General features: G+C 47.0%; 1 protein-coding gene across 2 annotated transcripts in view; it reads right to left on the bottom strand.

Annotated features, from left to right (window-relative positions):
• Window positions 1-15,577, bottom strand: part of LOC148031027 (cadmium/zinc-transporting ATPase HMA3-like) — an 83,567-nt gene extending 67,990 nt beyond the window's left edge. The window contains exons 1-2 of one of the 2 annotated variants that reach the window (XM_087684555.1): window positions 15,370-15,577; window positions 14,481-14,720 (exon numbers count right to left, since the gene is read on the bottom strand). In XM_087684555.1, coding sequence (XP_087540681.1) covers window positions 14,481-14,720; window positions 15,370-15,396 — 267 coding nt within the window. In that variant the 5' untranslated portion in view covers window positions 15,397-15,577. Of the gene's footprint in view, window positions 1-14,275; window positions 14,398-14,480; window positions 14,721-15,369 lie in introns of those variants that run through there. The other variant, XM_087684556.1, reaches the window with a different exon arrangement.
• Between the last annotated feature and the right edge of the window lie 154 nt (window positions 15,578-15,731).

Below are 15,731 nucleotides of genomic sequence, written 5' to 3'. Positions count from 1 at the left end.
GGCCCCTCCACCTCCCACCTCAGAAGGGGAACCTACTCCACATGAAGTTCTTCACCCATCCTCTACTTTCTTGGGGTAGCTGTCTTCGACCAGTCATCTCTTCTACTGATACCTAGGATCTTCAGGTACCACCTAGATTGGGACCTCAGAGGTTCAGCTGCGACTTGGTGACGAGGCCTTCGTATTCCTTCCAACATGGATGCACCGAGCTAGTGGCTTCTCTCTCGAGGTTGTGTTTCGAGTTCTCCAATTCACTCTGTCTACTGGTCTTTACTGCAGTTTTCCTTTCCGGTGGAAATCTTGGATCTTAGGGGTCGTCTACATCTACTTGCCTTCATCCCTTGGTTAGCATGGAGCCACCTCCCGAGATTGAGTACGGGCATATCCTTAGGGTTCTCGGCAACAACACACAAAGTCTGACATTCCTCCTATGCATTGCATGTTTTCATCATCTTTGTACTAAGGCACTTGGGCAAATGAACAATTTTCCCACGAGGGACAATGTCCAAGTGGACATGAGCATTCTTCAGCATGTAGCATTGCATCTCCACCTCACTCTTCTCTTGTTCCCCTTTTCTGGGCTTGAGAGGGGGTGTTGAGAAACCCTTCACCCGCAGTTTGTGTTTTTGCGTTTCTGCGTTTTGCGTTTAGAATTTGCAGCTCCAAAAAGGGGCGTCATCCAAAGACTGATTGTGCCTATATATAGGCCACTCTCTCATTCATTCCTCACGGCTGATTCGTTCAATCCATTACCTCTTCTCTCCAGCCTCTCCACTACCCTGACACCCCTTCAGGAGGACATTGCGGTTTGTGGTTCGTGGCCGTCTTCATCATCTTCCTTGTGCTATACCACCCTTGTTCCCTTGTATCACATTCACTCCATGATTCAGATCTTCATCATTCCATTTATCAAAGTTTCCTCTCTTCTCTTCTCTTCTCCATGTTTGCCGAGTTCACTCCGTATTCCTCCCCGCAAACCCTACTGCCTTGCTGATACGTGATCTTTTGATAGAGATCCCCTTCCAGATGCTACCCATTACAAGTGCCTTGTTGGCTCTCTTATCTAGCTCATTCACACTCCGTCCAATATTTCTTTTGTGGTGGCTTTGTTGTCTTCTTTTATGCAGACTCCTACACAAGATCACTGAAGGGCAGCCTTACGTGTTCTTCGGTATTTACAGAGGACTCGATCCTACACGATTGTGTATGGAGAGGGGGTTACTCTTTCTGGGTGGAGTAACTCTGATTGGGTAGGTGATGTGGATTCGAGATAGTCCACTACAGGTTATGCCTTCTCCCTTGGATCAAGAGCTATCTCTTGGAGCAACAAGAAGCAACCTACTGTGATTCTTTATTCTACAAAGGCTAAGTATCATGCCTTATGTTTGATCGTTATGGAGACAACTTGGCTCCATCGTATGTTGGCAAAGATTGGCTTTCCATAGACAAGACCTATGGAGCTTCGCGTGGACAACCACATTACCCTTGCTCTGGTAAAGAACCCGGTGTTTCATGCTCGCATGAAGCACATTGAGGTTCAATATCACAATGTTCATGATCAGATTGTGGATTCCGAGAGGGCGGTGGCCTATTATCCCGACTCCCATAGAGGAAAATGCGGCCAATCTCTTCACGAAGCCTTTACCCAAGGCCTCTATGCTTCATCACATGAGGTGGTTGGATCTTCAAACACCAAGATCTGAGAGGAGGTGTTAGCTTGCCTATTTTAGTCATGTCAATCTGTCATCTTTTGGTTGTGAGCTCCTATCAAAGTCTAATGGAGACATGGAAGTTCTAGCATTCTAGAGTGCATTTCTTCTATTTTAGCACATTTATTATGCATTTCCATGGTCTATCAATTGATTGATACCTTCTACCACTATCTTCTTGGTCCACAACTGCCTAGGAGAGATTGTCATCATTTTCCCATTTTATCTATGCAGTCAGACTGCATTTATTACAGTCATACCTTCATTTGCTGCACTCAGCCAAAATTAGGACATACTCCTGTATGCAATCGGCTAGTTTTTGGTGGAGATGGCTATATATAGCACATCTCCCACACTTGACAGATCACTCTTTTGCAGATTCAGCACACTCCATCTCTCAAACACTCTCCGACATTGGTGCTACCATCATCTCAGCCTGATTTGGTGCCCTCATTCATGCCTTAGGCTGCATGAAAAGACTGATCAGTCCTCATCATTGTATTCAGCATCCATCTTGAGTCAGTGCAGTATTTCTTCATTCATCTTCTGCTTTCTCTCTCTCTCTCTCTCTCTCTCTCTCTCTCTCTCTCTCTCTCTATGTTTGAGTTCCTTCTTCCATTGCACACTCTCACACTATCAAGGCATGTGTCTGATTACCTTGCATGTATTGTTGTAAGCCTGTAGCTGCAAGTCTCTCCCCTAGAAAATATCAAGGCATGTGTTTGATTACCTTGTAAGTAACGGAGGATCCACTTAACTTACCAACGAACTATACATGGGCTGTGCATAAAATTGCTCACTTGAGATACTACAAATTGTAAGTCAAGGTGTGTATTGCAAAGATAAATGAGGCATCCAACAGCCTTGTTGTAAATTGCAATTTCAATCATCTCACTACCATCATGCATAGAAAGCTTCAAACCTAGCTCCATTGAAGTACTTATAGGTTTACAATCCTACATGTTAATGTGAGAGTGCGTAGAAAGCTTCAACCCTAGCTCCATTGAAGTACTTATAGGTTTACAATCCTGCATGTTAATGTGAGAGTGCGTAACAAAAGAGAATCACAAAGGAGAGAAAAGGAGAGGAGAAAAGAAAACACAAAAAGAAGAGAAACCTCCACTGAGCAATGAAGAAAAGATGAATACAATGAGGATTGATCAGTCCCTGAACGCAGCCCAAGGCATCAATGAGGACACCAAATCAGGCTGAATAATGATGACAGCACTTGTGACCGTGATAGAGACGGAGAGGGGCAACCTACAGTCCGCAACGGAAATGGAGAAGATTGCAACTAACTATCAGAGCACCTGCAAGAGACAAAGAAGAAGGATCTGTCCGACCAGAAAACCTGCTATAAATAGCAGAAAATAGCCAAAACTGGCCAACTGCTGATCTGCCTAACCTAGAAATACTGACCGATTGCATTTAATTTAGTTGAACTGTAATAAAAGCAGCAAAATGATGGCATGGCAGGCCATTTAAAAAATCCCAGCAGTCTAGAGAGTGGACACCAGCTAGCAAGACAGCACAAACACTAGAAATGCACACTAAATGAAGGAGAAAACACAATCAAAGCTCCAAATGTCCCTATCAAACTCTAACTAGGGCTCACAACCAGGAGATGACATACCGACAAAATAAGGCACACTAACACCCCCTCTCAGACCTTGGGAGTATCTAAAGATCCAACAATCTCATGTGATGAAGCATAGAAGCCTTGGACAAAGGCTTTATGAAGAGATCCATTGCATTGTCCACCATGGGATAGTAGATCACTGCTACTGTAGATGCAAAAGTCTCTAAGTAATCCAATCCTACCTTCTATGCAAATCCCTTGGCAACAAGCCTAACCTTATGCTTGTCCAAGGATCCATCGGCCCAATACTTGGTCTTATAGACCCAGTTCACAGTAATCACCTTCCACTTCTATAGACATGGAACCAACTCCCAAGTTTGGTTATACACAATAGAATCGAACTTCTCCTACATAGCATGATGCCAAATATCATTTCAAGAGCCTCATCAACTGTAGTAGGCTCACGATCCTAAAGAATCTCTGACATAAGGGCATCGTTCACGCAGAGAGATCCATCCTACTATGATTGTAATTTGGCTAATCTATGTGGGCCTAAAGGGATAGCAAGAAAGTGGGAAACACCTGATTCCTACATAAGGTCCCGATACCACCTAAGAACGATGATCGGCACATCCTATTGTGAAGGAGACCGAGTAGCCTCCGATACCTGCAATGCACCTACTTGGGATCGAGACTCCCCCTCAATATCTAAAGAGAAAAGCTTCCCTTCTGACAACTCAACACCCCTAAAAGAAACCTGAGGGGATGGAGATGGGATAGGTATACTCGAAGACTAAGTAATAGAAGAAGAAGGAGCCACCAAAGGAGGAAGGGAAGCAAGTGGAGGGGGAGGAGGGGAAGTGTCAAAAGATGACGTATCAGCGAGACAGTAGGGTTGCCGGGGAGGAACACGGAGTGAACTCGACAAACATGGAGAAGAGAAGAGAAGAGAGAAGAAACTCTGATGAATGGAATGATGAAGTTTCGAATCATGGAGTGAATGTGATACAAGGGAACAAGGGTGCCGTAGCACAAGGAAGATGATGATGACAGCCACGAACCACGAACCGCAATGTCCTCCTGAAGGGGTGTAAGGGTGGTGGATGTCAGAGTGCAACGGTGCGGAAGCGTAGGACTGAGAGAGAGAGAACGCAGAGAGAAAAGGGAGAGAAAGAGACAGTGTACAATGAAGATCTGTTGTATAAAGAATGCTGAATACAAAGATATACACGGGCGCAGTGCGCTGGACTGCGTGTCTCCACCTCGACGATGCGACCTGCTGTCCACCTCGAAGTCTGCTGCAGTCTGCACTATCTGCTGTCTGAAATCTGTGAACACAGACAGAAAACTGCACAGCACCGGTCTGTAATCTGCGACAGAGAAGAGAGGGCAGACTGCTGGAAACATTGGCAATATATAGCCGAAAAACTGCCTGAAATGGGGCGCCAGAAAATAGGGCAGGTCGGCTGCATTAAATGCAGCCGACTGGGCTGCAGGCAGTCGAACTGCCACGTGGCAGTCCGACTGTGCAGCCCAGGCAATCCTGCCTGCCTGGCAATGATCTCTAACACCCCCTCTCAGAGCCGGGGCAGGGCAGAAGCCTGAGGGATCTGGAATGTTGCCGAAGTAGAGCTTGAGGAAGCGCCTTCGTAAACAAATCCGCAAGATTATCCTCCGTCTTGCAATACTCCACAGTGATGGTCTCATCCAGAAGCTTTTCTCGGATGAAATGGTACTGAATCTCAATGTGCTTCATCCGGGCATGAAAAACAGGGTTCCTCGCCAAGGCAATGCAACTTTCATTGTCACATCGCAGCAATGTAGGACGAGTCTGGGGGCACCCAAGCTCCTCCAACAATCTCCGAAGCCACACAACCTCGCATGTGGTGGAAGACGCGGCCCGATACTCCGCCTCAGTAGACGAAAGGGCTACCGTGGGCTGCTTCTTGCTACTCCATGAAATAACACCTGCACCCAAAGTAAAGCAGTAACCTGTTGTAGACCGCCTGTGGTCCACGTCACCGGCCCAATCCGAGTCGCTCCAACCTGCAAGTACAAGATCTGACCCATCTGTCCCTGCGGGGTAATGAATCCCCAAATCAGATGTCCCCCTGAGATACCGAAGTATCCTCTGAGCAGCCTGCCAATGCGCCGTCTTAGGTTCACTCATGAACCCTGCCAAGAGCCCAACAGCAAAACATAGATCAACCCTCGTGTTGAGAAGCCAAATCAAGGACCCTATCAACTGTCGATAGCGGGACACATCCGCCAAAGGAGAAGCTGAGTGGGAAGTGGCCTTCCAGTTCGGATCCATAGGAGTAGAGAGGGCCCTACAATCTTCCATCTCAAAGGACACCAAGAGCTCCTGTACATATCTCTGTTGGGAGAGAAAGATCCCCCTCTGAGACTGATAAATCTCATGGCCTAAAAAGAAATGGAGTAGCCCCAAATCCGTCATCTCGAACGTCCGATGTAAAGCTGACTTTGTCTCTTGGACCTGCTGTGCATCATCACCTGTGACAATCAAATCATCAACATATAATACAAACAGCACACAACCATCCTCGGAAGTGTGAACATACAGCTGCGGATCGGCCTTGGACCGCCGATATCCCAACTGAGACTGGAGGAACGAATCAATCTTCTCGTTCCAAGCTCGCGGGGCCTGCTTGAGACCATACAGGGCCTTCTTCAACCTGTAGACTTTCCCATCTGAAGAACCAAAGCCAGGAGGCTGCTCAACGTAGATCTCCTCCTTCAAATCACCATTCAGGAAGGCCGACTTCACATCCAACTGATAAACAGGCCATCTCCTATGGCCAGCCAAAGCAAGAACAGCTCTAATGGTTGCCATACGAGCTGTGGGGGCAAAGGTGTCATGACAGTCAATCCCTGGGCGCTGGGCAAAACCCTTAGCAACAAGGCGAGCCTTGTGCTTATCCAAAGTACCATCACTAAGATATTTGGTCTTGAAGACCCACTTGACTCCAATCACCTTCTTCTTCGGGGGGCGTGGCACAAGTGACCAAGTGCCATTCCTCTCAATAGCCTCCAACTCAGCTTCCATAGCTTTCTTCCATGGGGCGGACTGTAAAGCCTCCTTCACGGAGGTGGGCTCTCGATCCTGCATAACACGGGACATCAAACAATAATTGGAGCAAACAAGCTCCGAAGAATGCGCCTGGTGCCTCTGTGACCGCCGCGGACCATCCTGCGGTCCCCACTCCTCAGGAACCCCCTCGATCCCTGAATCACGAAGTGTGTCACGGGCCCAGCGAGAAGGAGGCCCAACCTCCCCTCGTCGTTCTCCATCAGTAGAAGACTCTGGAATGTCCACCGGTGGTAACTCCTCAGAGGTGTCCGGTGGAACAGTAGACTCTGTGTCAGAAACAGAATCGTAATCAAAAGGCACGGGCTCTAGTGGAACTGTAGAAGGAGCCCAACTCTCCCCTGGATCTCCAAGTACGGGGTGCTCCTCACCCGTTGAAGAAGCCGGAACCTCCACAAACCGCACATCACGGCTAGTATATACATCCCGCTTGACGGGATCATACAGTCGGTAGCCTTGGGACTGGGAGCTGTAGCCAACAAATACCTGTTTTCGGGAAGCCGCTTCAAATTTGTCACGGTGAGCCTTGGGAATGTGAACATAGGCATCACACCCAAAGACCCGAAAGTAAGAAACATCTGGCTTCGTCCCAAAATAAGCCTCAAATGGAGTCATCCCTTCCACGGCCGAAGTAGGGGATCGATTAAGGATCTGGACTGCAGTAGCCACAGCCTCGGCCCACAGAACCTGAGGGGTCTGTCGGTGCTCCATCATGGTGCGCGCCATCTCGATCACACTGCAGTTCTTCCGTTCTAGAATACCATTTTCTTGAGGAGTATTGGTATTGGCAAACTCCTGGTAAATTCCTCTATCTGCACAAAACCGAGCAAATTCATTAGACACAAATTCACCTCCTTTGTCGGATCGCAAGGTCTTCAACTTCCGGCCTGATCGGTTCTCCTCAAAGAGAAACCAATCCTTGAAGTGCGAGAAAGCTTCTGACTTTAGTGCCAAAAAATAGGCCCATGTCATCCTGCTATAGTCATCCACAATCAGCATGAAGTACGAGCTCCCACGCAGGGACTCATTCCTCATAGGGCCACATAGATCCGTAGATACTAGCTCCATCGGTGAAGTTGACCACCGCGAAGCTGTGTGGGGAATGGCATCTCTATGCTGCTTCCCCCGTATGCAGGAGACACATGGCTGCTGGCTCACCACTATATCCGGCAACCCTCGAACAAGCTGTCCACGTGACGCCCTCCGAAGATAGTCATAGTTCAGGTGACCAAACCGAGCATGCCATAACTCAGACTGTGACTGTGAGGAAAGAAGAAGAGTAGAGAGGGTAGTGGAAGACTTCAGTTTGTAAATGCCGTTCTCCTCATATCCAGATGATAGAACCTTCCTCGATTCACGATCAAGGACTCACACAGTAGAACTGTCAAACTCCACCAAAAGACCAAGGGAGCAAATCTTATGAACTGAAAGGAGATGGTACCCTAATCCTGGTACATGCAAAACCTCTGAGGTATGGGTGCCACCTCGTCCATCCAGAATAAGCTGCATCTTACCCCGACCTGCAACAAAAACTGAAGAGCTGCCTCCAATGAGAACCTGCCCACGCGAAGGTCGCAGCTGGGCAACACCATCTGATGAAGGAGTCATATGCCGTGAGGCACCACTATCAACAATCCACTCTCGAGCTTGGGGAGCCGCCATCGCAGCATCAGAAGCATTCGGTGAAGCGTCCTCAATGACAACTAAATGTAGAAATGCAGCTGATGAGGGTGCAGCCACCGCTCCAGAATCCTTGGTTTCCTTCTTCTTGGTGTCCTTCGAGTCTTTGTCAGGGCAATCCTTCTTCCAATGGCCAGTCTTTCCACAAGTATGGCATGTGGAGTCTTTGTCCTTGTCCTTCTCCTTGTCCTTCTTGGACTTGTTATCCCCCTTCTTCTTCTTTTGGTCCTTCCCCTTCTTCTGAGAGGCTTGACCTGTCAACGCCTCCGTCTTGGAAGCATTCTATCCCTTTAACTGTTCCTCTTGGTCCAAGACCATAGGAACCAACTCTTCCCACCGAAGAGTAGACTCTCACCCCGAAGCAATAAGGGCAGAGTAAAATGTACCGAATCGTGGCGGCAACTGGGACAAGAGTGTGATCGCCATGTCTTCGGAGGAAATCGGCTTCCCCGCATTCTGAACCTGCATCTGTAGCTGCCTTAGCTTGTTAATGTGTTCCCTTAGCGAAGAAGACTTATTGACGGACAAGGTCCGCATCTGTACCTCCAAAGAAACCCTCTTCATCAGGGTCATCCGATTGTACATTTAATCAAGCTCCAGCCATATCTCACGAGCCACCGTCAAGTGCTCGATGTGAGCGATCACGGCTGTAGTGCATGATAAAAAGAGAAAGGATCGAATCCGAGCATTCAGTTTGTCCCAATGAGACTGGGCCCTAGCCAACTCCGTACGAGCATCGGAAGAGAGTTTGGACTCATCTCTTACCGAAGGCCGGTCAATATCTTCCTGTACCAACTCCGCCAAATCATAGGACTCAAGGATGGCCAACATCATAACGCGCCAAATGCGGTAGTTGTCGCCGTCGAGCTTCTGATCTGTAGAAAGAGCCAGTAAGACAGACACCTTCCGGTCCATAATCGCCTGGAACTCCAAGTCCATCTCTGTAGACATCTTCACCTGCAATGCCTTCTCAAACGCAAAAGCAGCCCCCTCTGACTGGGTAAACTCAGCCTGCTAAGGCTCTTCCGCGTCCCGAAGCGTCTTCACCCGCCGGAGGTGATGAAAAAGCAAAACCTGCACTTTTAGGTTGAAAACTCAAACTTCCTCCGCATCAAACAGCAGTAAACAGCAGCAAATCCACCACCTGTACTCCTTTCCTGTGCGCCCACACTCGTTTCAGCCTTGTTCCAAGGCGCAGCCCTCCTGTCTGTCCTTAAACGCAAAAAACGCAAATTTGTGTCGCGATGGAAACTCCCCTTCAGGTTGATTCTGCGCTCAGTCAGCCCTCAAACACTGCTCTGATACCATGTCAGAGTGCAGCAGACTTCAAGGTGGACAGCAGGTCGCATCGTCGAGGTGGAGACACACAGTCCAGCGCACTGCGCCCGTGTATATCTTTGTATTCAGCATTCTTTATACAGCAGATCTTCATTGTACACTGTCTCTTTCTCTCCCTTTTCTCTCTGCGTTCTCTCTCTCTCAGTCCTACGCTTCCGCACCGCTGCACCCTGACAGTGGAGAGGCTGGAGAGAGGAGGTGACGGACTGAACGAATCAGCCGTGAGGAATGAAAGAGAGAGTGGCCTATAAATAGGCATAGTCAATCTAGGATAGTACTCCTTTTTGGCGCTATAAACCCTAAACGCGAAACACAAAAACGCAAACTACATGTGAAGAGTGAAGGGTTTCTGAACACCCCCTCTCAGGCCCAAAAAGGGGAACAAGAGAAGAGTGAGGTGAAGATGCAATGCTTATGCAGCAAGTGCCACTTGGACAGTGTCCCTCGTGGGGAGATTGTTCACTTGCCCAAGCACCCTAGTACAAAGATGATGAAAACATGCAATGCATATGAGGAATGTCACACTTTGTGTGGTGCCGAGAACCATAAGGATATGCCCGTACTTGATCTCGGGAGGTGGCTCCATGCTGACCAAGGGACGAAGGCAAAAAGAAGAGGAGAAAGAAGATGTAGAGGATCCCGAAGATCCAAGATTTCCACCGGAAAAGGAACCTGCAATAAAGAACAGTAGACAGAGTGAACTAGAGAAACCGAAACTCAACCTCAAAAGAGAAAACACTAGCTCCGTGCACCCATGCTGAAAGGAATATGAAGGCCTCGCCACCAAGTCGTGGCTGAACCTCCGAGGTCCCGATCTAGGTGGTACCTGAAGATCCTGGGTATCAGTAGAAGAGATGACTAGTCGAAGACAGCCACCCCAAGAAAGTAGAGCATGAGTGAAGAACTTCATGTGGAGTAGGTTCCCCCTCTGAGGTGGGAGATGGAGGAGCCCCCGCTAAAGTCAAAGAAGTAGATGCCCCTTCTGAGGGCAAAGAAATAATATCCCCTCTGAATCCCCCTCTGAAGTACATAGGGAATCCAAAAACTCATGGATCACGGACTTCGAAATGTCTAATGAAGAAGGAAGTGCCGCTAGTCGTACCAAAGAAGATATCTAGGGTGCCGAAGAGCGCCCAGAGGTAGCTTCTCGAACCTGAGTAGTCGAGGGTGGGGATGGGTGGGGATGGGTGGGGCTCAGAATGAGCGAGAGGTGGGCAACAATCACTATCTCTCAGTGGAGCGGACTAGGTAGCCGAAGAAGAGGAAGGAGTCGAGCAATCACTGTCTCTCGAAGGAGCAAGCTGACGAGGAGACGGTATCAAACAATCACTATCTCTCGATGGAATGGACTGCAAAACCACGAGCCGTGGTAGCCACTGTACCCGAAAGTAGGTGGGAGAAGACTACCGCTAGCATTGCGATGATCTCCAAGAGATCGTAGCACCAATCAATTCTCCATGTGCTCGAAAGGACTTAGTATGCATCGGATGCGTCTTATTGCCTTGAGCATAATACCCTGGTAGCCGATGCAGAACGATCTCTGTGGCCCAGAAAGGAGAGGTGGCACAAGGAGTGCCTGGTGGAAGACGCATATACTCCAGGGGGGTGGGAAGCAAAGATCAAAGTCGGCAAGCATCGGTGGTGTGTCCGGTGATGCCACAATAGGAGCACCCATTAGTCTAGACATCTGTTGGTAAAGAAGCCATGGATACCATTGTGCCTTGCTGAAGAAGGAAGAGATTAACCACCATGAACCATGAACCACAATGTCTGCCTGAAGGGGTGTGAGAGCAATGTGAAGTACGAACCGCAATGTCCATCTCAAGGGGTGGAAGGGCTAGAAGTGAGCTGCCAGTGGGAGAAGGATGTGATCAGCAGTAAGAGGTTGTAACCAGTAGAAAAACGCGGGTGAGGAGAGAGAAAGACTAAAAACGCAGGCAGGACAGCCTGTGAGAGAGAGAAAGACTAAAAACGCAAGTAGGACAGCTTGCAAGAGAGAGAAAGACTAAAAACGCAGAAAAAAACAGCAGCAGCAGTCAATATGCTGAAATCAGCTCCGAACAGTGTGTGATAGGCTAGAAACAGGCGCCAGACTGTTGTAGACAACAATGGCCAGCTTGGACCGCGATGTCCTCCGTGTTTGGGGTGTGGGCAGCAAGCTGAAATACCTGAAATCTACAAAAACGAGATTATTTTCTGAATGGAGAGTGATCAACAACAATCGTTCTACTGTAAACAGCTGCAAACTGCGGGTGAAAGGCTGGAAACAAGTGCTAGACTGTAGATGACAGCAAGGGACAGCTGAGACTATGATGTCCTCCGCGAACGGGGTGTGGGTAGCAAGCTGAAACACTTGAAATTTGCAAAAACGAGATTTTGATGCAGCGGAAGAAAAACAGAAGTGGATGCCGAACCTGCCACCGGTCTTTGCCTTCACTGGAGTGGAGAATCTTTGCTGCTGTTTAAGTAGATCCAACTCTGATACCATGTCAAAAGATGACGTACCAGCGAGACAGTAGGATTGGCGAGGAGGAACACGGAGTGAACTCGGCAAACATGAAGAAGAGAAGAGAAGAGAGAAGAAACTCTGATGAATGGAATGATGAAGTTCCGAATCATGGAGTGAATATAATACAAGGGAACAAGGGTGTCGTAGCACAAGGAAGATGATGATGACAACCACGAACCACGAACCGCAATGTCCTCCTTAAGGGGTGTGAGGGTAGTGGAGAGGCTAGAGAGAAGAGGTGACAGACTGAATGAATTAGCCATGAGGAATGAATAAGAGAGTGGCCTCTAAATAGGCATATTTAGTCTAGAATGGCGCCCCTTTTTGAGGCTGCAAACCCTAAATGCAAACTGCAGGTGAAGGGTGAAGGGTTTCTCAACAGGGAGGAGTCGCAGACAAAGGGGTGCAGATAGTTAACCTAAAAGAAAGGGCAGGGCTAATGGGAGAGATCGGTCACTAACAAAGAACTACCTACAAAAGAAGAACCGTCAACAAGATCTTTGGAGGTCGAAGCCCCATCAAAGATCACATCCTTGCTCACCTCGATCTTTCTTTTCTTTGGGTCATAGAGCTGATAGCCCTTCATGGTCATGCTCTAATCCATGAAGATAAGCTTCTTTGACTTGGAGTCTAGTTTGCTCACTCTCTCTTCTTCTTGTTGACATGGACAAAAGCATCACACCCAAAGATGCGAAAATGGAAAACAAAACGCTTCTTTCCAAAGGTCTCATAGGGAGTCATATCCTGTAACAAGCGGTAGGAGACTGGATGCAGATGTGAACCACTGTAGCCACCGCCTCACACCAAAGGGAGTGAGAAAGACTCCTATATTCCAACATTGATCAGGCCATCTTCAACATGATTCGAATGGCACACTCCACCACACCATTCTCGAATGGTGTGTTTGGATGGGAGTGCTCCATCTGTATCCCTACAAAACTTAGAAAAAATAATAAAACTCCTCGCCGTGGTCTACTCGAACACCCCAACCTTGAAAGACATTTGCATTTCTCTAAACATCTTCCACTCATAAAACTCGTGCCCATAGGACCACATAGGTCAATGTGGACCAACTCGAGTTGTGTAGTAGCTCTTCGAGAGAGAACCTATGGATGGGGCTATCTATGTAGCTTGCCCCTCAAACAGCTAGGGTGTAGAGTGTGAATGGAAGGGAAATCGGGAACTCCCTCCACCATCTTCTTCCGAGAAGCCCACCTGACAACATCAAAGTTGAGATGCCCATATCAAGCATGCCAAAGAAGTCCTAGCTTGTGGAAAGTCCTTGCAACAAGAGCTGTGAGCATATAAAGCCCACCCTCATGTGTACCTATCCAAAGAACCACTCGTGTAGAAGCATCCTCCATGGTCACTGCATCCTTTGTTAAACAAAACATGGGTACGTAGTTGTATAAGACCATGAACAGGCAATAGGTTAAAGCAAATCTGGTACATAAAGAACTTTGGTAGAAGAATGTTGTCAATCCAATAATAGGGGAATGGCGCCCTACTCCACGAACAAGAACAGAAGAATTATCACCAATGGTGACAAATCCCCCTCTAGCATGAAATGCAACTCCAAATCTGGCTGGAAACAAAGAGGACTCGGTAGTGACAACACCTAACAAGTGACATACATGACAAATGTCAAAGCTCCTCCATCTCCATCAAGTTCTGATGGAGCTCACAACCAAGAGATGGCAGCATGAATGCACTAAATACCAACATTAAATATTCCCCCCCCCCCCCCAACACCAAATTCTTCACTAGGAGAGTCCACATCCAAGTTGTCATGTTCCTTGTCCATCATAGAGGCAGTGTGCTACTGAATAGAGTCAACATACATTAAGCTTACTTTGAGGATTTCCTACGAGTACAATAACCCTCTACTAAAACGACCAACAAACGCCAATAAAGGTTGAAAAAGTAGCATCTATAGGCAGCTATATAATAGTGCATAGTATTTCAATACACATTCACATATTATAATCCTTAAGAGTAGAATAGACCACAATCCAAATATGGCAGCTTTGTGAGAGGTGGTAAGACGTATCCTTGGTCCTAAAGTCTTGTCATTTTGAATCATACCTCCTGGCATGCACTTGCGCTCTCTTATCACTGGTGATGAAAGCAACAAAATTAACATTTTCTTACATTTTTCCTAGCCTTTACAAGCAAAGTTTAGACCGCCAACCAAAACCTATTCACCAAGGTTTGGGAAAAGGCAGGTCCACTTCAACCTAGGACTTGTTCACCTTGAGAAAAATCCTTCTCAATTCTTTGAAAGAAGGAAACAAATATTGTTCAAATTTCTCAAAATATTATTATATTTTTAAAATTTATGTATAGAATACCATTTCAATAGAGGATACTTCCTTCTCAAATGATGGTGAAAAGGACTTAATTTCTCTTCCTCCACTTTTGTTCCCAGAACCCTGCTATTCAGCATCTAAATGGACAAACGTGTGTGTAGTGGCTGCATTATTCAACAGCAGTTTATTGCTATGAGACGTGCAAGAAGATGTACACAGAAGTTAATGCACAATGGAAGGTTGTTACCTCCTCTAAAAATATATCTTCAATAGTATCTCCATGATGAACATGCGCATGGACATGTCCACCTTCCCTAAGGCAGCACTGCTGGACTCGGGGGTCCCACTTATCACCATTGTGATCTGTGAAGCAGAGTTTGGACTCTTCTGTCTGAAGCGAAAGAAGCGGTGGGATCAAGACATAGGAGAATTTTCCACCCTCGTGTATAAGTAAGTGATTGCCATCATTGTGACGGTCCTTAAAGGACTGCACGAACAACAAGATGTCACCAGAGACAAAGTTAATCAGAAATACCCCTATTTTTTCAAAATTTGCTGTGAAAATATCTGCTTTAAGAATTTCACAGAGCGAGATCACAGAATTTGAGTGTGGTAAAGAAGACAAATCCGGAAGATGAAGCGAAAAGGTATACAGTAATTTGTCACATGTAGAGCAAGTTTGAAAATTAAAATCGATTTCGACCAACAAATTACACTGCTAAACAGCTATAACAGTATTGTAATCCGGTTTTAAAAACTAGAATGAACCCGTTTCTCATTTAACGCGAAAACAAGCAGAACGAATTCCGTGGAAATGTGCGAGCAGCTCATTTTGCGTTTGCAATGTCGTACGCAAGAGAATTTCAAGGGCCAGAAAATGTCATTAAAAAATCAATTAACGTTACCGCAGAGGATGAACTCGAAAGACAGGCTAGGCTGACAGCCATGACTCAAGCTAAGAGAAGGAGAAATGAAGAGAGAGAAGCAAACACGCTCTGGTGACGGAGGAAGTACTCCGGCAGTTAGATATACAGTCGCATTATGGCATTTAGAGGTGCTGAAGAATCCTTAGACGGAAATGGCAAGGATCGACCGAGAAATTTTGAGAAGGAATGGATTTGCGAGAAGGAACGTACGGTTGGCCATGCTGGAGCGTCCGCCATGGACGGAATGAACCAAAGGGGAGGCGACCGACAGTCCTGACGCGAACCCGTTTCTGCGATAACCTTACTGCTGCCGGCGAAAACTATTTAGGCCTGCAGCAGGACGGACGCCATAGCCGGGGATAACCACGCGAGCGTCCTAGAAAGCAAACAACAGCGCATAAATCATATCAATCGTGAATTATGAATACTAAAAAGAAGATCCAAAATCCTGCTGTTAAAAAAATATTCGGCCCTTACAGAAAAGCAACAAAAATGCCAGCCTTTTCACACGATTTTGCAACCTTTTTGTTATTTTTGGTAGGTTCGTGGAAACCATGCGACTGTTCTTGTGT

The sequence above is a fragment of the Lygodium microphyllum genome, chromosome 9, assembly GCF_053477565.2.
Source record: "Lygodium microphyllum isolate KBCC chromosome 9, Lygodium_microphyllum_v1.1.10, whole genome shotgun sequence".
Classification (NCBI taxonomy): domain Eukaryota; kingdom Viridiplantae; phylum Streptophyta; class Polypodiopsida; order Schizaeales; family Lygodiaceae; genus Lygodium; species Lygodium microphyllum.
The sequence above is the reverse complement of the archived record's forward strand: the minus strand, read 5'-3'. Positions and strand labels throughout refer to the sequence as shown.